This window comes from Equus asinus, chromosome 13 (genome assembly GCF_041296235.1).
Source record: "Equus asinus isolate D_3611 breed Donkey chromosome 13, EquAss-T2T_v2, whole genome shotgun sequence".
Classification (NCBI taxonomy): domain Eukaryota; kingdom Metazoa; phylum Chordata; class Mammalia; order Perissodactyla; family Equidae; genus Equus; species Equus asinus.
The window spans coordinates 44,118,753-44,142,248 of record NC_091802.1 but is presented as its reverse complement, the minus strand read 5'-3'; the positions used below and the strand labels follow the sequence as shown (position 1 = coordinate 44,142,248).

The following is a 23,496-nucleotide window of genomic DNA, read 5'->3' as shown; positions in this document are numbered from 1 at the left end:
AGCAGAGGTTTTTGATGTTAGCTTTTTTTTTAATATAAAATATTCTAATTTAAATTTTTTTATTGAGGTATAATATACATACAGTGAGGTATACAGACCTTATTTGTACAGGTCATTGAATTTTGACAAATGCATACACCTTTGTAACTCACATTGCTACCAAGACTAGACCATTTTCATCACCCCTGAAAGATCCTCGTGCCCTTTCCCGGTCAGTCTGCCCCTCCCCTGGCAACCACCATTTTGATTTATTTCACTATAAATTAGTTTCGCCTGTTACTGAAATTCATATAAAAGTATTTGTATTACTATTTAATATGTGGCTTCTTCCTCTCCGGAATGTTTTCCAGGCTCATTCATGTTGTTACACGTTGGTAATTAGGTCCTTTTTATTACTGAGCAGTATCACATTGTGCAGATATATCATAAATTATTAATCCATCCTCTGGTTGGTGTACACCTGGATTGTTTCCAGTTTTTGGATACTCTCCTATGTTTTCTTCTGGAAGCTTTATTATAGTTTTAGCTTTTATGTTTAATTCTATGATTTATCTCAAATTAATATTTGTGTATAATATGAATCGAAGATTCTTTTGTGTACATATCTGTGATATTTACGAGACATATGTATGTATATGATACATATATGGGATAGTTATTAAATAACCAGTTGTTCCAGCGCATTTGTGGAAAGACTTTTCTTTCCCCCTTGCATTGTTCTGGCACCTTGATCAGAAGTCATTTGACCATATGAAAGGAGTATGTACCTGTTGATGCTGCTTTTTATATGTTTTAGGCGTGACCAAGAAAGCCCCATCTTGTAATGACATTCACCCGCCCTGGGCAAAACGAGTTGATCTTTGTTTTTCTTTCTTTTTATGTCTGCCCCAGGGGACTCAGAAGAAGATCCTTGACATTGCCAACATGCTGGGCTTGTCCAACACAGTGATGCGGCTCATTGAGAAGCGGGCTTTCCAGGACAAGTACTTCATGATTGGCGGGATGCTGCTCACCTGCGTGGTCATGTTCCTGGTGGTGCAGTACCTGACGTGAGCCGGCCAAGCCCAGCAACTGAACAGCATTCCCACTGCGTGAGAGTGTGTGTGAGAGAGGGGGCCCAGAGGCTACCTTTTGAAATGTATGTCCGTCTTAACTGTGAAGACCACTTGGAAGTAATTATGATCTGTAACCTGGTGGGAATTTCAAACCTGCTCTGTTTTCTGTACATCTTGGAGGGGAAGTTAGTGCTACCAAGATGCGTGGTGCTTAGGAAATGAAAGAAGTACCTGTTCTCTCTCACTGTTACTGTCACTCTCACTGGGGGAGGAAGTGATGTAAGGGTAAGGGATGAAGAAGGAAGGGGGAGGAAGAGAATGGCTTTGGTGGTTTTGTCCACAGAGTTGATGCACGCCCCAAGAGGACTTTCATGGTGAGCCTTGTGGACAGGATTGTCCACACTTGGTCATCATCCAGGCTTTCTGGCTCCTAGGCTGGAGCAGAAGTGAAGAGAGGAAGAGAAAGAGACCCTCTTTTTATGTGCCCAGTATAGTAAATGGATTCACATGCCCTCCCCCCTCTGCCCCAAATGACGTACAGATGACTGACTGCTAATACTTGTCATCCTTCCCTGGAAGCAGCTACCTAGAGGAAACAGAGGCATTGACGCTGTTACTGACAATGAGTAAGACTTTCCACATTACAATCGTTGGGTGTTTCTCCTTTCTAAAATGAGGCCCCTGCTATTCCTGGGAGTGTTCAGTCTTGAGACTGAAGACCCTAGTCACTGATTTTTTTCCAGTTAATAGAATTGTTGGCTTTTAAGGTTCCAAGAATGCAGCCTGGCACCCATGCCCAGGCTTTGGTGAGGCTTTGCCCCTTAGAAAGTAGCTGTGAGAAAAGGTTAGTAATTTGTCAATTACAGTCTTATCTCTAGTCTTAGCATCTCTAATTCTTTGGCTCTCTTCCCTTCCTTGAAATGTAGTAGCAACTGCCCACCAAGCCCCCATTCTCCCTGGCCAGTGTGGGCAGAGGCCACCCTGGAGATGTCCCTGGTGCGTATGTCCTTGTGAGACTATTTTCAGGGACCAGGACCTTTTTCTTTCTGTGACCAATCCTGGATTAAGTCTGTATCAATACCCAGCGTATTGTGGAATTTATTTTAAAGCCAGTCTGTTTAATGAGATTAATTGCTGAAAGTACCAGAAAGACCTGGTTAGCAAATTTTTTCATCTATCATAACAGGCCTTACCAGCCCTAGACTCAGTAGCCTCATGGCAATACAAAAAATAACACTCAAAACTTCCCAGAAACACTGGAAACCTGGTCAATATTAACCCCACCTTGATCGTCTTGCCCCACCTACTTCCTGTCTGTGCTTCCTGTCGTTTGGACTATCTTCTGTCCTCCCTTTTCTGTATGTGTTCTGTTCCACTTCCCTTATTTACCTCCCACCTGTTTCTGTAGCAGTATTGGTCTTTTCAGGCACATCTGTGGCGTGGATCCCCTTTTGATGAATGTTTCTTAATTGTCACAGATTTTTAACATTAGTTTCCTGGTTACTGATTTCACACTTTTGGTGAGATCACTATTGCTCCTACCCCTCTGGGCTAAACAGGGGACCTGGGTTTCCAAGAAAGGGGGAATCTGTGACCCCTTCGTGAAAGGATTGAAGGCCTTGCCAGAGTGAAAACTGTGGCCTGGAGGGTGGAGAGAGGGATTCAGGCATCTTCAGACCTAATCTAACTTTGGGGAGGCACAGTTTGAAATTTCCTTCACACCCAGCACCCCTCCTCTCCCAGGGACCCAGCAGAGGGCTCTTAGCAGTCCATAAAATGGATTTTCAAACTGCGCAGTGCTGGGCAACTGAGGATCCTGCCAGACAGCACACTTTGGGGGGAGGTGGACAAGGAGCAGCTAAGCCATTTGGACTTGAACTGTGGGAGGAGGAAACTCCCCCCACCCTCCCTTGGCTGATGTGACATCTATTTGTAGTGAACACCAGTGTGCTCCACACTCGCCTTTGTAGTGATTGTTGGCCTTGATGAACCAGAAGTAAGGCCTTCCTTCATGCTGCACCTTCAGAGCCATTCTCCCTACTTTGTAATAAAAATGGTGGAGGCAGTTTGTGGGTCCTTACTGCCCGGGGCTAAGGAACGGCAGCCACAGTGTGGAGACCCAAGGTCACTGAGACCTCATGTCATCGTGTGATTGCCTTCCCTCTTTCACAATGGCTTTCAGTGACCTGTGAGAAACACACCTTGGCCAAGTGGATGCTTCTATCTCCACAGTCCCCAATGTAGGGAAGCGTTCCAGGCCAGGGAAGGAGCACCCTCTAGTGGAGTTGGGGTGAATTCTTAGGTCGCGCTGGTTCAAGAATCTCCAGAAAGCCTCTGCTGTCTGTACACACAGGATTTTGGTGTGCCTCTTGTGTTTTAAGACAGATGGGTGTCAAGGAACTTGGGAATATCTTCATTCAGTGGACCTTTACTCTAGGTGTGACCCCCTAAGAAAAGCCACACTCAAAGACCAAGTGAGTAGGAGAGTCTCGATCTTACAGAAGCCTTCACTGCTAGGATTTTTCCTAAGTCCTTTGCCCTGATGAGTTTAAATGGGTTTGATTTGCAGATTCGGATTGACACCCATTGTTTTTGAAACACATCAGTTGAATAAAGTGAGATTTATTTTATTTAGAAAATTATATTTTTGTAAAGGAATTTGACGTTTATTGTTTTCACTAATGACCCCTTTTTTATGTTTCCAGGCCAGAGATTCTCAAACACTGCTCCGTGGCCAGGGGCTGGACTTGCTGCCTCAGAAGCAGCTGGGAAACTTTTTAAAAATGATAGATTCCTGGGCCTACCCCAAACCTTCTGAATTAGAATATGTTTTAAGTCTCTAAGGTAGTTCTGATGTGTGTATTTTTAGAACCACTGTCTTTTAGACAGAAGGCTTTTGTCTTAAAGATAGTAGGATTTGAAAATATATACTGAACTAGCTCAGCATATCTGTGGGAAGAACAAAACTTACCAAGTCTAAAATAAAGTCTCACTTGTTTATATCCTATCTTATTCCGGAAAAGATTTGAGGAGACGTATAGGAAATACCTAAACAGCGAAGTAGGAAGAAGTGAAGACCAAGAGCAAATCAGAGTAGAACATCAGTACCGAGGAAGAGAAGCTCACGCGCTGGTCACGAAGCCCCGCGGCAGTGCTCTGGGGAATGCCCAACCTCGCACTGAGCCCCAGCAGCCAGAGCAGAGAGAGAAGCGTCATCTGTTACTGTCTAAATGGGAGATGGGGCTGTCATATTTGCTCAGGGGAAAACCCAGACCTGTGAGCTTGCTTGTGGCCCTTACTGGAAGTCAGGCACGGTTGTTTTCCTGGGCCGTCCTTCTAATCCTGACCAACCCTGTGAGTGAGGTCCTGTATTAACCCCATTGGGCGGATGAAGAGGCTGAGCTGTAGTGATTTTCCCAAGGCCCCACAGGGAGTCCTGGAGGAGCTGGCCCCTTGTCTGTCTGGCTTCATAGCCCCAGTTCATACCCACTGCACCGACCTGCCTCCTCTGCTCGGTGTGAGGTGCCAGAGACCACAGCAGCCTGCCAGGATTGAGTATAGGACTGTAGGGCATTTCTTGCGCCTTATATGGCAGGTTCTCCTGAAATATTTCCCAGTTGAAGGGGAGAGGGGATTTGGCAGGGAGCTGTTAGAAGTGGAGAATGGGAGCTGTACTCAGGTCCTGCCACTAGGGAGCGACAGAACCCTGTGGCTGCTCTGCCCAGACCTCTGCTCTGTGCCTTAGGCCTGGTGTTGGGAGAGGAGGAAACACCTGCAGATCTGGTTTGGTTTCTTTTTAGATGCAAAATTCCCTGCTGAGTAGCAGCTCTGAGCTGTTGTTGGAGCTCTCAGAGTATGGCCAAAATGACCTCTCAAGTTCTAATTTCTAGGCCTCTCCAGTCCTTCCCTTATCACGTGGGTAGATGGGCATGTTGCAAACAAACGTAGAAAACGCTTCTCAAAGAGTGTTCATTCCTTGTCCCCTTCTTGTGTCCTTTCATGTGGCACATGGGAGAGGTGGGAAATGGGATGGGGGTGGGGGGATCTGGCAGGTCTTCGGCCCCTCAAGAACAGTTGGTAAGTTCCCCGACACAGGGGCTCTGTGAGCAGGCCCTCCCTGTCTCTTCCCTGTGTCCCTCTAGCACAGGGGTCTTAACCTTGGCTCTACCTTGGAACCCTCCCCCACCCCCGGAACTTTTAAGAATACCCATGTGTGAGTCTTACCTTGATCCATTCTGTTTCATTGGCTTGGGGTGCAGCCTTGGCATTGGGAGTTTTAGGAGTTGTCCAGGCGATAGTAATGTGTAGACAAGGGTGAGGAAGATGGCTCCAGCACAAGAGAGTTTTACCCAAGGTAAGGGAGCCTCCTGCAGCCTTCCCTCTGGCCCTACCAGGAGAACCACTGCCCTAGACAGCGGGGGAGAGGGGTGGTGAAGCCGAATTCTCCCATCTGGTTTGGGAAGGGGCCACGTCCTTCCTGGCCCAGTGAGCCCCCCTCATTGACTGATGTCTCTGTGTCTGCTGAGTAAAGCATCTTAGTGTGACAGGCCAGCCTTTCACTGCCCCCTCCAGAGTACCTTCCAGACACAGACACACACACACACACACAGACACACACACACACACACACCCGCCCCGTTCTCCATCCTCCCTGGACTGCTTGGCCTCTGAACATGCCACCTTTGCACAAGATGTGCTGCAGACACCCCTGCAATCCACGTCACCTCCAAGAAGCCTGCTGTCCTCCCCCAGATGTACCTCTAGTACTGCATGTTTCCTGGGGAATGGTGTGTTCAGGTGTGTCCCCACTAGGGGACCTTTGTGCATCCTGTGCATGCACTAAGCGTCCAGTAGCTATTGGGTCAGTGGCCTGCAGGAGGACACTTGATGAGCCCAGCTCATGTGGGTAACAGACTTCTGAGAAATGAGGGCAATGGTTCAGCAGAGCTGTTGTGCCAGGCCAGGAGGGGGCCAGAAGGTTCAAGGCCACTGATGCCACTAGCCATGTGCTCATAGGCTCTCAACAGTAGCCATGGTTAAAGTACAAGGAGGAGAGGCATGGGACCCCATGAGGAAAGATGCGTCAACCAGGACTGTGGGGAGAGAGAGAAGGGTGACCAATTTGTTCTGGTTTTAAAGCTGAAAGGCCTGAATCCTGGTGACCTCCTCAGGCTGAGTAAACCAGGATAGTTGGTCATCTTTGAGACGCTAAAGGCTAAGACAGCTGTGACTAACGCAGGGCAACCAGGAAGAAGGGGACTGTGGCCTCGGAGGCTGACCTTCTGACCTAGTGGTTCCATTAGTGGGGTCTCACCGGCCCCTCCTCCGGGGCTCCTATGACATGGAGATGACCCCTGGAGAGCTGGCATAGGCTTGACCAGGCCCAGCAGGGGAGCCCTCCTCCTTCCTCAGTGCCTTAGTCCCCAGCGACCAGAGCCCTGGCAGATGCCTGGCACCAGGTTAGCTGTTTCACGGTAGACGGGTTGGAAGCAACCTCTGCCCTCTGCACCTGGCAGGAACTAAGGAGGCATGAGGCAGCAATAAAAGCCCTGAATCCAGGATGCAGACACTTGGCTTCAAGTCCCAGCCCTGCTGGCAGCAGCCACATGGCAGGGCTCTCTGAGCCTCATCTTTCTCCTCTTAGAATGGGGGTAACACCGTCCCACATCCCTTCCCAGAGTGGACGGGGGGCCCGAAAGGCCTAATGTTTGTGGCAGATGCCAGAGGTCTGAAGCAATGAGTCAGCCCTGGCTGCTGATTGCCATCACCTGGAGAGCTTACAGAGTCCTGATTCTGGGTCTTGTCCCCAGAGGTTCGGAGCTACTTAGTCTGGGGTGTGGCCTAGGTTTGGGGATTTCTTTCTTTCTTTTTTTTTTTTTTAACTTTCCAAGAGATTTTCATGCGCTGCCCAGGTTGAGAACCACTGCTCTAAATACCCTCCAGGTGTGATGGGTTAGTATTCCTGTTTAACTGGAAAGACAAGAACTATTCACATGAAACAACCAGAGGACAAATGACATGCAGAATCCCCAAGGTTGAGAGACAAGCTTAGAGTGGGGGCATTAACTAGGAAGGGCTTTCTGGGCGAGAGTGAGGTGATGGCCGCAGGAGGACTGAAGGAGAGGAAGGGTTGTGGGAGCAGTTGTGGGGAAGAGGCCCACCTGGGGGTGTTAATAAGCTCTACTCAGCCTTAACTGCCGAGGCAGCAGAGAGCTGCTGGGAGGGTTGGCGCACTGTTATCTGCTTGGCTCAGGTTCCTAGCGCCGGCTCAGAGCCAGTCCGAGAAGTGGTTGCTGCCCAGAGGCCCGAGGCACCTGAAGTGGACTGAATCCTTGTTGGTGGGTAACTCCAGAGAGTCGAACAGGTGTGGGCTGTGCAGAAGGGAGGCAGTTCAACCCTCTTCCTTCCCTTTCCAGCCCGGGCAGTGGGCTGCTCGTTCTCTCACCCAGGACAGCTTGGGCAGGCCAACCCTGTGGCTCTGCTCACCTCTGGCCCCTTTCGCAGGGTCTGCTGTGAGCTGCTTGTGCCCAGGGCGTGTGTGAGGCTGGAGTCAAGGGACCAGGGAGTTGGGACCTCTGTAGGAGGGTAGAGTGATCACCGCCGCCCCAGGCCTCTCCACGTTGTTTTGAATATCAGAAGATGAAGGCCTGAGTACTCCTGGATGTTGTCCAAGTCTTTGTGGCTAGTTGCAGGGAGTGCGCGTAAATTCGGTGTCCATAGTCATTTATCCCAGGAAACCATTTCTTTCTTCCCTCTCCTTTACCCGTGTGGCAGAGGACAGCCCCCAGAGCATAATTCTACGATGGAGCTGTGGTCAACTCCTTGGATGAGAAAACAGCTTGGAATAAATTTTCTGAGGGCGTCCATTCGGAGAGAAGAGCACTTAAAGATGTGGAAGGCCTGGGATGTTCACTTAAGGAAAAGAAAATAGCTCAACTCCATTATGTTAATTGTACCCATTTAACATAAAAAGTCGACTTAATAATTAGAAGAGATGTCATGGGGCAATGATAGGTGCCAAGCAAGTGGGTTAGGTACCAGAGACTGTGTGTTCAGAGGGCAGAGAGCTCATTCAGACAGGTGCGGGAGTGGTGCCTGAGCACTTCCTGGAGGAGGGAGGACTTGAGTTGGGTAGAGAATGGATTGGTGGGCCTGGAGGCTGGTACTGACCGATGCCCTGGGGAAATCAGGAAGGGAAGCTGGTTTGAAGGGCAGGAATGAGCTCAGGTCTCAGACGGCTGGGTTTTGGAGTGGCCTGTGGAAAGAGTCGGGAAGTACTGGGTAGGAAGCTTGAGCGGGGTGATGGAGGAAGGCCAGGAGGCCCTGGCGTGAATGCAGTTGTAGCTGTCATCCTGAAACCAGAAATGCTGGGAAGGCTCCCTGCTCATGCCCTGGACTCTGGACCCAGGAGCCACTGCTCAGGAACGATGCAGGGGGGTGGGAGGGTGGCTCCTAAGCCAGTCTCACCTTGCCTCGAGGGTTTAGATTAAAACCTCCTCTTTGGTGTAAATGTGTAGGAGAGAGAGTGTGCTGGGGCTCTGGGTAGCCAGTCTCTCTCAGGAGCACCCAGCAACCCAGACTCCACAGGTGGGGGAACCCTCCAAATGGGCACAGTGTGGGAGGCTGGCACTGCTGCATACCCTGAGAGCTCCCCACAGCTCTTTTCTTGATGTTGACATGGTGATGGGACCTAGTGGGGAAGCTGTCAGGCTGGTGTGGGGTGCAGACAAGCTCAACTCTCCTAGGAGGTCCTGACCAACAAGGACCTTGGACGTGATCTTCTGAGATGCAACATAATGTGATGGGGATGGTGGGATGGTCTTTGTGATGGGGATGGCAGACATGGCTTAGAATCTTGACTTTTCCACTTCTTAGCAGGGTAACCTGAACTTCATTGCCCAAACTGATTTCGTTGTCTGTATAATGGGAATAATAATAGCTGCCCTATGATGGTGACTCATATGCCAGTACTTGAGATATTGTCAGTCGATGGAAGTGATTTGTAAGGTGGCAGAAGAGCTTAAGTGGTTGGAAGCAAGTAGGCCTGGGTATGCAGCCCAGCTCTGTTCCTGAGTATTTGTGTGACCTTGAGCAAGTCACATCACCTCTCCCAAGCCTCCGATCTCTTACCTTGTAGGGATTAATAATGCCGATCTCATGGGGTCGCTGGGAGCCAGTGAATGCTGCAGTGTATATAAAGTGCTTCTGCACAACCTGGCACATAAAGAGATGGTAACTGAAGTTTTCTTGTTGGTAATTAGTGTTGTGTAAGGCCTGGGGTTGGTCTCTTCTTATTCCCTTGTTAGTCAAGGACCTGATATCCCCAAAGAAAGTACCACAGGCATTCACCAGTTAGACTTCATTTGTGGACAGGTATAATGTCATGGACATAATAGTGAGTTTGGCATCAGAAGATCTGAATTCAAATCCCCGCTTTATTACTTATTAGCACTTGCCCTTTCTCTTTCTCTCTCAGCCTGTGTGTCTTCATATGTGAAGTGGGGATGGTAGTAATGACCTCCTTCACAGAATGGTGGTGAGGACACAACGGTCCAGCACAGGGATCGGTGAGGATGCTGTGGGCTGCAGGTACTAGCAACCCCAACTCCAAGTAGCTTAAGCAGTAAGAATTTGTGGGGCTGGAGCAGGCTGCGGGGTGGTTGATTCAAGGCTCAGTGACACCATCCAGGACAAACTTGGGACTGCCTAGCTTCCTTGAGAGCAGTGGAACTCTGGAGAGGGATGTAGGAGAGGCAACAGTCATGGAATTGTAGCCTGCTAAAGTTCATCCACTCGTTCACTTATTCATTCACTAAATACTAATTGAGCACCTACTATGTACCGTCATGGGGCTGGGCCTTGGAGTGCAAACGTGATTCAACACGGCCCGGCCTGCATGAGTGATCTATTGTGGTCTGTAACAAGTCACCACAAAACGTGGGGGCTTAAAACAACAATACTCAGTTATACCTCACAGTTTCTAAAGATCTGGAATTAGGACAGGCCATGGCTAGGATGGCTCCTCTCTGCTCTGTGATGTCTGGGGCCTCAGCTGGAAAATCCCAAGTCTAGGGAGGAGAATCATCTGAAGGTTCACTCACATGTCTGGTGCTTGATGTCGGCTGAGCTCCTTGGCTCGGGCTGTCACCAGAACACCTGCTCAAGGCTTCTCCGTGTGGCCAGGGCTTCCTAACAGCATGATGCCTGGGTTCCAAGAGTGAGCGGCCCAAGGGAGAGAGCCAGATGGGTGTATCCTTTTTACAACCAACCCTCAGAAGTCACATAGCATCTGGAGTTCTGCCATACTCCTTGGGCTGTGGCATCACAAGCCCCCCACAACCCCATGGAAGGAGTGTCAGTCACAGTGTTAAGAAGAACAGGTGGGATGGGGAAAACCCATGGGCGTGGCCATCTTTGGATGGTACAGTCTGCCACATTCCCCTTGAATAATGCACACATCTAGCTCACAGCAATAAAATGCACAAACTCTGTCACCATAGGTACCAGTAGCATCTGCTCACCTGAGACAGTCGGGGAGGCTTTTGGGCTGAATCTCAGCTGAGTCAGACTTGCCCAGAGACAGCTTAGGGGGAAGCTCTCAGCATTGGGAAAAGTGTGAGTAAAGGGTTGTACCCTGGGAGGGGCAGGAGCAGCTGGAGCTCAGGCTTGGCGGGGGCAGGGAGAAGGGTGGGCAGATGAGGTGTACCTGAGAGCAGGCTCATTACTCTCTGTCCTCCTTCATTCCCTGCCCCTCTGCATGCAGTAGGCACTTAATAAATGTTGATTGAAATGAGAGTGAACAGTGTGTGTCAAAGAGAGGAAATCATATTCCAGAGTGATGCCACGGGGCCTCCCAGAGGAGGCATGGTATGAAGACAGGCAAGAAGTCACTTTCTTAGTGTAGGAACTTCAGGTCCTTTTCTTAGTTGCTGGCTTTCCAGTATTTGTCAGTGTCACTGAAAGGGTCCACAGGAGCTGGTAGCAGAACTGGTATCACTTCTCTTTCCCATCCCTCACTCCCGAGAGAATTCTTGGGAGGGAATTCTCTTCCCTGCCCACTGGGCCCCAACCCACACTCTCCGCTGCTCCTTGTAGGGTGGGGAGCAGGTGGCTGCCTGAGGAGATGGGGATGGAGGTGGCAGAGGGGGAGCGATAAGGCCAGGAGGGAGGGGATGGAGAGGGAGGGGACAGAAAATGGAATCAGTAAGTATATGCTCAGTGCCAGAGCCAAAATCCTACACTGCAAATTGCTTTTTCCTTCACACTTGTCCCAGGAAAGAGCCAATTAAAATAGCACCAATTGGAAATGGAGGAATAATTGCAACAGGCAGCTTATTAACCCTGTCTCAGGGAGCATGCGGGGGCAGCTGTGAGATGCAAGAAGATCCTTCTTTGTGCTCAGACACCCCTGAGCTCAGGCAAGATGGCCCTGAGCAGCAAGGCCGGGAGGATGGGGCTACCCCAGCATCTTGCCTGTCTCAGGCCCTGCACAGCAGCCAGAAGAGCCTGCACTGGGCTCTATGGGGGGCACCCTGTGCTGTGGTGGGGTAGTTCAGTGGGCTGAGATGTGGGGCTGATGAGATCAAAACACTCAGGTTCCAAATCCCAGAAGAGAGGAAAAGTGGAGCTGGAAGGGGTCTGAGGGACCACCACGCCTGACCTTCTGGAGGAGAGTGACTTGCTAAGGGTCCCTCAGCCAGTTGGTATAACAGACCTAGAATCAGAGTGGAGGTCACCTGCTCCCAATCCAGTGCTCCTGCCATTTCTCCCTGCTGCCCTTGGGCATTCTTACCATGCCAGCTTGTCGTAGGCCTAGTCTGTGCTCCTCGCCCCAGCTACAGTCCCGTGACCTGGCACTGTACCATATTCTTGCTAGGCACAGCTAACTCAGGGTGGCAGGAGCCATGCCAAAGACTTTTTTTGCTTTTGGGCTTTCTCTCCAGGCCCCTCAGATATTGACATGAACTGACACACACATTGTCAGCTTGTGATGCCCCTAAGAGAATTCAGACAGATGTGGACAGAGCCCATGAGCACAGCTGAAACGGCAGGTTCCAGAGGTGTCCACTTGCCACCCACAGTGAAGCCTGATGGTAGATGGCGTTCTCCCCACGGGTTACCCATTGGACCGTGTGTCATCCACCCAGAGTCAGTTTCCATGGAAACCACAAGCTCCTTATCCATCATTTTCATCTTTAAAGATTCCCACCCCGGCTGTCTGGGCCTGGGCTCCTCACCCAGCTGCCAAACCAGCCCACGACTCCAGATCCCAGGTTTAACAGTGAATTGCTGAGCTGCCAGCCAAAGCCTCCTGGGAGGTGCCTGGCAACTGGCATAGCCCTTGAAAATGACCATATAATCACTTCTTAATTGGTTCAGGAACTTGCTCCCAGTGGCTCCCTCTTGCACCCATGTCGGAGCCGCCTCCCTCCTCTCCCCTGGAGCTTAGCATTGGAGATCTTTCCTGCGCCATCTGCCCGATATTCCAGGCCAAGATAATGCTAATCAGGGCTACTGCAGGGACAGCTGCCAAGCCAGGGAGGAACCCAGCCTCCCCGGAGGCGCAGGTGGGAGAATGCGCGCTCCAAGCTGCTCGTCCACCGCGCTTTGCCTCACACTCCCGCTCCCAGCCAGCCCTGTTCCTGGCCTCTGGGTGGTGATTTTCCTTCTGTGCTTTTGCCTCCCTGCTCCTCCTCTCTAGGCATCACCTCCCTCACAGCTTGGCTCCAAGTTCACTCCCACCAGGAAGTCTTCCTTTCTAAACCATTTTTCTCTGCATCCTCTCCACGTGGCTATATTTGGTTCCTGCAACACAACTTTGTATATATTGCTTCAGGGAGAGGGAGAGGTTCCTGAAGCTATTTTTTTTCTAAAGCTATTTTTTGGTGTATTTTCTTTCTATACTGGAAAATTCTTGTAGTGGATGTATGTTGTTTGTCTGCCCAGCATCCCTTCTTTGGACTACAAGCCCTATCTCCTTCTGCTGGTAACATAATCTCTCCTTCCTGTGGAAAATCTGTTCCATGGGATTCAGCCAGGGCTGCCTCCTCCAACAGGGCCTGGCCAATCAGAAGACTTGGTCAGTAGGCCACAGTGGTTAGCTCAGGGATGACCACACGACCATGCAGAGCCAATGAGAATCTTCCTTGGTATTCCTATAGATACTGCTGGTTCCCTGACCAATGTCCATTCTCCCCGTGGTTCTCGCTAACAAAACCCTAATTTTATTGGTCTAGCAGGAAGCCCAGTTGAAAATAGTAGCTTCTCCAGACTTTCTTTGAGCTAGGGATGGCCATGTCACCCAGTTCTTGTCAATAGATGTGGGGAGAAATTGCTGGAAGGGACTTCTGGGAAAGAGTTTCAAAAGGAACAGACTCAGCTGGCTTGTCCTCTTTAGCACTAATCCTAACTGATCATTGCCTCTATGAGAGCAAGACATCTTAACAGCTGTGTGGAGAGGCTGCCTGAGGATGAAGTCTTCCAAGAGGAGGGAGAGAGAGAGGACAATATCAGTTAAGCCCCTGGAGTGAGCCATACCTGAAGCCTCAGAACCTCCCAATTTGGAGAGCCAATAAATCCCTTTCCTACTTAAGCGGGTTTATGTTGAGTTTCTGTCTCTCTCAGTGAAAAGGTCATGAAGGAAACTCTTCACAAGATAGAATTCATGTCCTTGTCTGTCTCTGATGTCCTCTTCCAAGCTATTCACATTATAAGATGCCAGATGCAAAGCTTGGCACACAATAAATATTAATTTAAATAGACTTTGAGCCCCCAAATTCTTATCTCCACAAGAGTCAAATAAGAACTTGAAAAGACTTGATATCTGAACTACTCTTTAAGGAACAAACTCACCAATTCTCTGTGGACATCTCAGGCCAAGCACACCACTGAGGCAATGCATGGCCTGGAATCCCTTCTCCTCTTCACCAAACCATTCCTTCAGTACTCACCTCTCCAGGAAACCTTCCAAACTGGATCTTAACTCCATCAGCCCTCCTGCCTTTGTGATTCCTTACTGTTGCTCACACTTTGGTGCAGCTGTACTTGGTTAGATGTATCATTTGATGTAACTATGTGTGCCTCATCCTGCCCCACCCCATCTCCTGCCGACTGACTGAAGAGCTTCTAAGAAGAGGGGCTGTGGCTCCACCATCAGCCTAGGAACTTTCTGGGAGCAGGAGCTCTAACTCCCCTCTTAGATTCGGATGCTGCCTCCCCTCACATCAGACTAGGAACTGCGCAGTCTAGAATCATCTCTCCATGCCTCATGAAGTCTCATTGGCAAGACAACAAAGTAGGGTCTGAACTATAACCCTGTTGAGATGGAGAGTAGGGCGGAAGAGGGGTAAGAGTGAGCAGTTAGCAGGAAGGTCCATCTTAACCTTCAGGAAAAAACTGATTACAGCCCATGAGATTAGTCCTGGATCTGTCATTTAAAAGTGCTTGTAATATTCTGACTCAGATTCTGTTCCTTCCTGTGTAGCAGTATAAGCAGAAATCTCCCCACATAAGGCCAGAATTCTGCATTACAAGCTTTCTTATTTCCTTTGTTCTCCGACTGTTGTGTAATGATGAACCCTTTATTGGGAAGCTTGTCAAATCCGCGTAGACACCTAGGGGGCGGCCATGTGTTTACTGTCTCTCGGTTCCTGTTGGACGGCAGCCCTGGAGGAGCCTGCGTGGCTGACAGTGCTGGCAAGACAGGATACCACCTTCCTGCTCTATTCAACTCGCTACGCTGTCTGTGTATCCCCACCCCCATCCCCACACTGAAGCCTTTTTAAACAGCAGCTATACAAGGAGCAGTTGTTGAGGAACGATGTGGACATAGGGTCTTGAGGAAGGTAATGGATTTCCCAAAGACAGAAAGCCATTCAGGAAGGACAGGTAGCCTGAGTAAAGGCAGTGTGAGTGAGGTGGGTGAGGCTGCCCTTGGAGAGCTGACTTGGAACGAGAGAGGGCAGAGAGCAAAGGTGAGGAGGGATGAGGCAGAGAGGGCAGGAAGGGCTGGTTGGTTTGGTGGGAGAGGAGGAAATTGATGGAAGCTCTTGAATGCAAGTTGAGTTTATATTTGGTAGAAAAATGCAATGAGGAGAGAGACATGATAAAAATAGTGCTGATGATCCAGTCATCTTCATGTGGGAGGATGAGCACGCAGGGAAACAGAGGCACAGTGCTCACCAGCGGTCTGCAGCGGGGATCAGTGTGCATAGCGATGGCTGTGGAAGGGGGATGGGGTTGGGGATCTGAGTGAACGACTCCTCAGCTTTTATCCAGGCTTTGTCTCTTGGAGGAAGGTGCTGGGGGCTCTGGCTCCTTTCCCCGTCAAGGGGCTGATGGCTCCAGGAGGCTGGACTTCCATTTGGGGGACCAGTTGCTGTTAAATGTCATTGGATCTGGGCCACCCCATTCAACCCATGAAGAGCAGGTCTCCTTGTCCTCAGCTGTCTGAGACTTTCTTTCCATTGGTAGCGACTCACCAGGGGGCTCAGAGAAGACAGGAATTGGGAGCAGGCTGCCAAGAAGCTTTGGCCCAGGTCAACCAACTTGCAGGGCAAGGGAGAGAGGTAAAGAGCCTCCGACCTCAGCATTTTATAGGCATCCATATCACACACCAAATAAGGAAAAAGATGGGACATGTTTGCACAATAATTCCAGACAGAGTCTCCATGGCAACAATTACCCAAAAATCCACTCCTGACAGTCGCAACAGCAGGAGCTAGCAAAGAAGACTCTGGGGGTGGAAGACATGTGTGGGAACTCAGGGGATGGCTTCCTTTTATTCTTAAACTGAGGGAAGTGCTGACAGCAGGAACCAAGGCGTCTCAGAGCCTGACTAGGCCAAGAGCCATTGGAAGCAGGAGCTGGAAGGAGCCTTAAAGATGGGCTGCTCTGAGGCCTCACTGTGGAATACCCCAGGAGGATGTGCTAGCTCAGGGGTGAGGACTGGGCCATCAGGGCATCGCCCCTCCCACCACCCACTCCTGGTGGACAAGACTTCTCCGGCCTCCAGAGGTCTTGGGGTGGGATGAGGGATGGACCCAACTTCCTGGGAAGTCAAAGGCTCTGGGGAGTTTGAGTCTGCCCGAAGACTGAGTCCTGTCCATAAAAACCTCACACGTGACCTGGGTTGGGAAACCACCTCTAGCCTGCTCTCCCCCTGACTTGCGGTGTGACCTCTTAGTTTCCCCCACAGTGAAATATACAGCCTGCCTTGAAGAGCTAGTACAAGGCTGAGTGGGTAGCAGGAGATGGGCAACGCTTCACCCAAGTCAAGTCCAGTGCAAAGACCAGAGGTCTCTGTATGGCCTTGCAGAGCAAACTTAGCTGCACCCAAGGCTCTCCTCCACAGGCAGAGCCGTGTCCTAGGACAAGTGAGTCTGTGTCAGAAGTGCAAGGGGGCCCTAGAGCGTGGCCCCAGGGAGTTGGTGGGAAGGTGAGTTGAGGTGACTTAGCAGCAGAAGCATCGTGCGCTTCCTACCAGCAGACAGATGGACAGACTGACTGATAGGATGAGTTCAGATGCAGGCAGAAAAGCGTGCGACCTCCAGCTTTTTATGTTTTTAAGAAGAGGTTTGGCTCAAAAGGAAAAGTATTCCGCTTTCTTTTTGGAAAAACCTAAATCCACCCCACCTCCATGCCCAGCCTCACCTCCACTTCTCAGTTTATTTCTTTGTCCGGTAGTGCTCAAGAGCAATTGACTATTTTTCAGATCCTGTAGCTCAGGCTGCATTAAAAACTGTGGAGAAAGGAGATGTTTTTCATCTTTTTGGAGGGAACTAAGAAAAGAGGTAGTTTGACTCTGTCTCTAGAGCAAAGAAAAAACCTCTGCTGGGTCTCGCCTACATTTGGAAGTAAAACTTCCCTCCCAACTCCCACGGCGAGCAGTCCCCTCCGCTGGAGTGTGGTGAGAGGGGATCAAGCTAGAGCATTGCCTGAGCTCTGTTGCTGTTCCAAGCTCTCTCTTTGCCATCCCACTCTCTACCTCAAAACTTTTTCCTTCCCTTTTTGTCTCCCTAACCATGGAAAGACCTCCCATCCCTGGAGGTCCTCAGAAGCCCTTCCTCCCACCCCTGAAGCTGACTTGTTTCCCTCCCCTTCTGGACCGAGCCAGGAAGAGAGAGATGCAAGAGAGAGGGCATCTGAGGAAGGTTGGCTGGGCTTTCAGGCAGGGCCTCACAGGGTGGACTTCAGAGTGGCCACCATGATCCAGGCGCCAGTAGGGTCCAAGGTCCAGAAGTTCATTTGGGCCAGGACGCTCGAAAGTGGCCAGCCACTCAGGACAGACCAAACTCAGTGATAAGCACCCGGAATGCCACTCCCTAAACTCAGAATGGAAGGGCTGGAGGCTGCCTTTCCAGTCACTGGACTCCTCATGCTCACTTCTCTGGGGATTCCTTTCCTGGAGTCAGGAAACCATGGGAACCAAAATACAGATGGGAAGGCCACTTGGAGAACAGAGAACCAGAGCAAGGGGGCTGTGTCCCCAGGGATGTAATACCCAGACCAGAGTGAGTCACCTTCTCAGTGGCCAGAAGACAGCTCCTCCACTCGCTCACTGCTTCATTTGCTCAATAGGCATTTGTGGTGCACCTGCTGTGCAGGCACTAGCTAAGTACTGGGGACACAGTAGCAGGGGAAAAAAGGCCCTGGATGGGGGAGATGAGGAACTCTGTGAGAGACACCGTCAAGAGAATGAAAAGATAAGCCACAGATTGGGAGAAAATACTCAAAAATCATGTATCTGCCAAAGAACTTGTACCCAAAATATATAATGAATTCTCAAAGCTCAATAATAAGAAAACAAACAACCCAACTTAAAAAGCAAGCGAAAGACACTTCACCAAAGAAGATACACAGATGGTAAACAAACAGATGAAAAGATGTTCACCATTGTCATTCATTAGAAAATGCAAATTTAACCCACAATGAGATGCCACTACACACATGCTACAAAGGCTCACATACAAACAAAAGATGAAAACAACTGACAATGCAAACAAGACAAAACAGCTCACGAGGGCTGGTGAGGATGCGGAGCAACTCAAACTCTCACATGCTGCTGACGGGAATGCCGACTGTGGGAGCCACTGTGGAAGACAGCTTGGCAGTTTCTTCCAGAGTCAAGCATACACTTGCTATAGGACCCCACAATCCCACTCCTATGTATTCACCCAAGAAAAAAGAAAACTTTTGCTCACACGTAGCCACAAAAACTGTACATGAATATTTATGTTGGCTTTATTCATAATCACCAAAAACCAATACAACACAAATGTCCTTCAACTGGAGACAGTAAAAATAAAAATTCAATTTCAAAAACCTGTGATACATCCATAGGATGGAATACTACTCAGCAATAAAAAGGAATGAACTATTGACACGTGCAGCAGTGTGGGTGCATTAAGCTAAGTGTAAGAAGCCAGACCGAAAAGGCTATGAAGCATATGATTCCGTGTATTTGACATTCTGGAAAAGAAAAACCACAGGGACAGATAACAAATCAGTGGTTGTCAGGCATTAAGAGAAGTGGGGAATGTTGGACTACAAAGAGGCAGCATGAGGAAGCTTGTTGGTTTGTTTGGGACAGCTGTTCTGTATCTCGATTGTGTTGATGATTGCACAACTCTAAGCATTTGTCAAAACTCATAGTACTGTACACCAAGAAAGGCAAATTTTACTGTATGTAAATTTAAAAATAAAAACAAGTAGACATATTTATAATGACTACTTTGGGGAGAGTTTTAAAAAAAACAAGGTGGAAATAAAATACTAGACAAGAAAACTTGGTAGACGAGAGAGGTAATTAGAGTTTAAACATTCGAAGTCTGTTTTGTCCAGGATGAAGACACAGATATTGATTAATTTCAGACTGTTTCATCAAGGATGCTGTTAAAAATGGAAGGTACCCACTAGAAGAACAGAAATAAAATCCATACCTTCCAACTCAGTAGCAGGCGTGAAAGGAGGGAAAAAAAGAAGCAAGTAAAAAGAATGGTAAAAACAAAACACTAAATAAGATGGTGTAAATAAACCCAATAAATTGGTTATCACAATAAATGAAAACAGATGAAACATACCAGTAAAAATTTATATTTTTTAATCCAGCTATATATTATATACTAACATGTTGACAGAGAAAACTTGCAAGGAAAGGGTTGCAGAAAAGATGCACAAAGAAAATATTAACCAACATATAGTTGGTACAGAAATATTAATATCCAACAAAATGTGCAGCCTCTATTGAATACCTACTGTATGCAAAGCTATGTCCTAGGCCTGTGGGGTGACATGGGAGAAACAGAAATGTGACACCTATCCTACAGGACTATTGTTGGGGTAGTGGCCACGTAACTCTAAATTTCTCTATTTAGTCAGAAAAGCTTGTTCAATAACTCTATGCAAACCCAATGAGAAATAATGTTTCTAAAAAAGGGATAAGGGAGTGACGCATACATGGAATTCCAATAATAAAAGTCATTTATTGATCAATGTAGTGGTTAGTTTCCAAAGCACCCTGCAATGAACTATGCCTCCCAGGATTCATGCCCTTACGTAGTCTTTCCTCCCACAATGAATCTGGACTGGCCCTGTGACTCATTTTAATAAACAGGATATGGCAGAAAAGAAAATATGCCAATTCCAAGCCTAAGCCTTACGAAGGCCTGGAAACTTCTGCTTTTGCACTTTGTGTGTGTGTGTGTGTGTGTGTGTGTGAGGAAGATTGGCCCTGAGTTAACACCTGTTGCCAATCTTCCTCTTTTTTTTTTTGCTTGAGGAAGATTGTCACTGAGCCAACATCTGTGCCAGTCTTCCTCTATTTTGTATGTAGGATGCCGCCACAGCATGGCTTGATGAGTGGTGTGTAGGTCCACACGTGGTATCCGAACCCATGAACCTAGGCTGACAAAGTGGAGCACGTGAACTTAATCACTACGCCACTGGGCCGGCCCCTGCTTTTTCACTGTGAGAAAGAAAGCTGCAATGCAATAAGGACAGCATCCTGCTGTAGGAGAGAGGTGCAGCCATCCCAGCTGAGCCCTGCCTTCCAGCTGTTCCCGCCAAGGTGCCAGACTTCTTGCCCATCAACCCCTAGATGGCTGCGGTTCCTTCCGACATCACATGCAGCAGAAGCACTGCCCAGCTGGCCCCCAGTTGCCCAGTCAGCCCACAGAACCAGGAGAGAGAACAAAATGGTTACCATTTTAAACCATAAAGTTTTGGTGGTAGTTTGTTATGCAGCTATCGATAACCAAACGATCACTCTCAATGTGTGCCATACACTGTGCTTGCTCATCTGTTTCATAAATGGTGTTATTTAATCCTTTCAACAATACTTAGAGGTATGTGTCACTCACCTCCATTTTACAATGAAGAACTGAGGCTTGGAAAGAATGTCTTGCAGCTAATAAGGAGCAGAAGCAGGGTTTGACTCGAGCCCTTCTTGATTATGGACTCCACACTCCCAACCATCGCACTGTGTGGCCAAGTGGGGGAGGTGAAGGGTGAAAACCACAAGACGTTTCAGAGTCAGCATCCCTCCTCTGTGAGCTCCCTTCCAGCTTTCCCCTCTTTGTTGTTTTCATCCTGTGCTACCAGGAGTGCGGTGGATTCTGGAAAGATGATCAGGTAAGTAGGCGGATGATATAAGTTGGAGATTTTCTGATAGTTTTGACGCATTTCATAACAAGCACTAATCATCCTCAGTGTTTAGTTGTCATTTGAGAAAATGTAAATGCCACATCTGCTCACTGCCTGTCTTTTCTTCTGGACAAAAGAACACATGTTCCCAACAAGGGAGCGTGCTTTGTTCCTCACCCTCAGTCACCACCAGAGAAGCCTCAGCTTTGGCACAGGTGGGGAATGGCTGCGTCTTTACGGGCTCTCCTCTCCCCCATATCAAGATAAGCTTCCGGGACCCTTGCAGGTCCATCAGGTGCTAGGGGTCATCTTAGTCCCCGCCTCAGTTTCACAGATGAAAACAAAGCTTCACAGGGAGGTGTGGCTGCACCAAAAACCCGCTGAGAGCAATTGTCAGAGTCAGGCTAGGACCACGTCTCCAGATTCCTCCCCCAGTGCTCTCTGAACTCCAAGGTCCCCTGGAGTCTCCTCTCTAGCTGCAAAGGAATCTCTAGACTCCTAATGGAGGCCGCCTGAGTCCAGCAGTCTTTAGGAGTGCTGAGAACAGGATCTATTGAGAACAGGACGTGGCCCGGGAGCTCAATAGCCAGATGTTCAGCACCACAGACAGCTCAGCAGGCTTATTACTTGGGAGGCTGCTTGGTTGCTGTGCAAGGCAAAGAACGTCATGGGACAGAGACAAAAGTACTGGTATGTTCTTAGAGACCATCTTGTCCAGCCTCCTCACTTTGCACAGGAGGAAACCCAGGAACAGAGAGAAGTGACTTGTCCAAGGTCACAAGGCAAGTCAGCAGACAACCAGAGAGGAGGGCCCGTAGCCCATTTCCTCACACCTCTTCAGGACCCTCAGATGCCTGGTCCCCGTGACTTCTTAGTGGCACAGCCAGAGCTTGAATCAGGGTCTCCAAAATTTAGATCTCTTGCCTTTGGGGATGGCAAGAAAAGAAAAGAAAAAAGGAGAAATAAGAAGAAACTGAAAGAGCACCTGGCCCTAATCTCCATAATATACAAAGAACTCACACTGCTTAACAACAAAAAAACAAACAACCCGATCAAAAAATGGGCAGAGGACATGAACAGACATTTCTCAAAAGAAGATATGAATATGGCCAATAGACACATGAAAAGATGTTCATCATCGCTAATCATCAGGGAAATGCCAATCAAAACTACACTAAGATATCACCTTACCCCCGTTAGATTGGCAAAAACATCCAAAACCAAGAACGACAAATGTTGGAGAGGTTGTGGAGAAAGAGGAACCCTCATACACTGTTGGTGGGAATGCAAACTGGTACAGCCACTATGGAAAACAGTATGGAGATTTCTCAAAAAGTTAAAAATAGAAATACCCTATGACCCAGCCATCCCATTACTGGGTATCTATCCTAAGAACCTGATATCAGATATCTCAAGAGTCCGTTGCACCCCTATGTTCATCGCAGCAGTATTTACAATAGCCAAGACGTGGAACCAGCCTACATGCCCAGAAACTGATGATTGGATAAAGAAGATGTGGTATATATACACAATGGAATACTACTCAGCCATAAAAAAAGACGAAATTGGCCCATTCACAACAATGTGGATGGACCTCGAGGGCATTATGTTAAGCGAAATAAGTCAGTCATAGAAAGACGAACTCTATATGACTCCACTCATAGGTGGAAATTAGTATATTGAGAAGGAGATCTGATCGGTGGTTACCAGGGAAAAGGGGGGGTGGGGGGAGGGTACGGAGGGGGAAGTGGTGTACCCACAACATGACTAACAAAAATGTACAACTGAAATTTCACAAGCTTGTAATCCATCATAACATTAATAAAAAAAAAAAAGCACCTGGCCCTGGTGGGAAGGTTTGTGATCTGGCCTCTAACGGCAAGTCCTTGACAGAAGCTTCCTACTTCCCCAAGGTAATGTGGCCTTTTAGAATCAATTTAGTTACCTTGGCAACCTCATTCTGGGTTTCATCTCCATGGCAATTTATTGGAGTTTTTCACCCTTATGGTAAGTACACATGTGACTGCCCATATGTACATTGCAGAAAAATTAATATAAAATCACATTTTTAGAAGTAGAGAATCTCATTATCCAAGTCCACAGTCAGGAGCATAACAAGGCAGGTTCCCGGGTGGACAGGGCTGGTGGCATGAAGGACCCAGGGCAGTCTTTGGGGTGGCTCTGCCACGTTACTGCCATTGCAAACCTCTCCTGATCTTTACAGCTCAGTGTATCCAAGCTCACCATGAGCATAAATAATTTCTCCTTTCCTGTATCCTCCAGTGCCCTGCCCATGGGGAAGCCTGAGTTACCTCTGCTGGCAAGAAGTGCTGGGGCAAGGAGAGAGGAGGCTGGTTCTTCTGACTACAACCTCCGTGTACCCCAGGAGTGCCTCTTCCTGCTTCCCTTGTCCATGCATCCCAGTCGGGGGTACCCCTGGAGCTGTTCCCGTCTCTTGTGATCTGTGGACTGTAGGCCTCCTCTTCAACATGACATAATCTGCCACCTATTTTCCAGGAAATCTTCATGGTTTCTAGTCCACTGTGGGCACGCCTTCTGTTTTCCAGCAATGCTATGGATTTTCTTTCATGCCTGTCCTGATGTTTATAACGATGTAAAGCGTCTGGAGCATTTAGTCCACCATCTCAACCTTACCCTCTCTTTCTTTCTCTGCTTTCAGTGCTTATAATAACAGCTTTACTTGTCAACTTATAGTCTGTCTAATGATGGCGGTGGCTCATTTCTTGCATCATCATCAGCAGCAGCAGCAGTTCTAATTCGTGACTGAGGAGTCGCCATT

The 23,496-nt window shown here is 48.5% G+C and overlaps 2 protein-coding genes across 10 annotated transcripts in view; one reads left to right on the top strand and one right to left on the bottom strand.

Annotated features, from left to right (window-relative positions):
• GOSR2 (golgi SNAP receptor complex member 2) overlaps positions 1-3,697 on the top strand; it is a 19,573-nt gene extending 15,876 nt beyond the window's left edge. For all 4 annotated transcript variants that reach the window (XM_044744657.2, XM_014849422.3, XM_014849421.3 and 1 more), the window contains one exon: positions 892-3,697. In XM_044744657.2, the coding sequence (XP_044600592.1) occupies positions 892-1,053 (162 nt within the window). In that variant the 3' untranslated portion in view covers positions 1,054-3,697. The remainder of the gene's footprint in view (positions 1-891) is intronic.
• RPRML (reprimo like) overlaps positions 3,038-23,496 on the bottom strand; it is a 29,616-nt gene continuing 9,157 nt past the window's right edge. For 2 of the 6 annotated variants that reach the window (XM_044744658.2, XM_070483406.1), the window contains one exon: positions 3,038-23,496. The gene's annotated coding sequence lies outside the window, so the exon portion shown is untranslated. The other 4 variants (XM_070483407.1, XM_070483408.1, XM_014849420.3 and 1 more) reach the window with 4 other exon arrangements.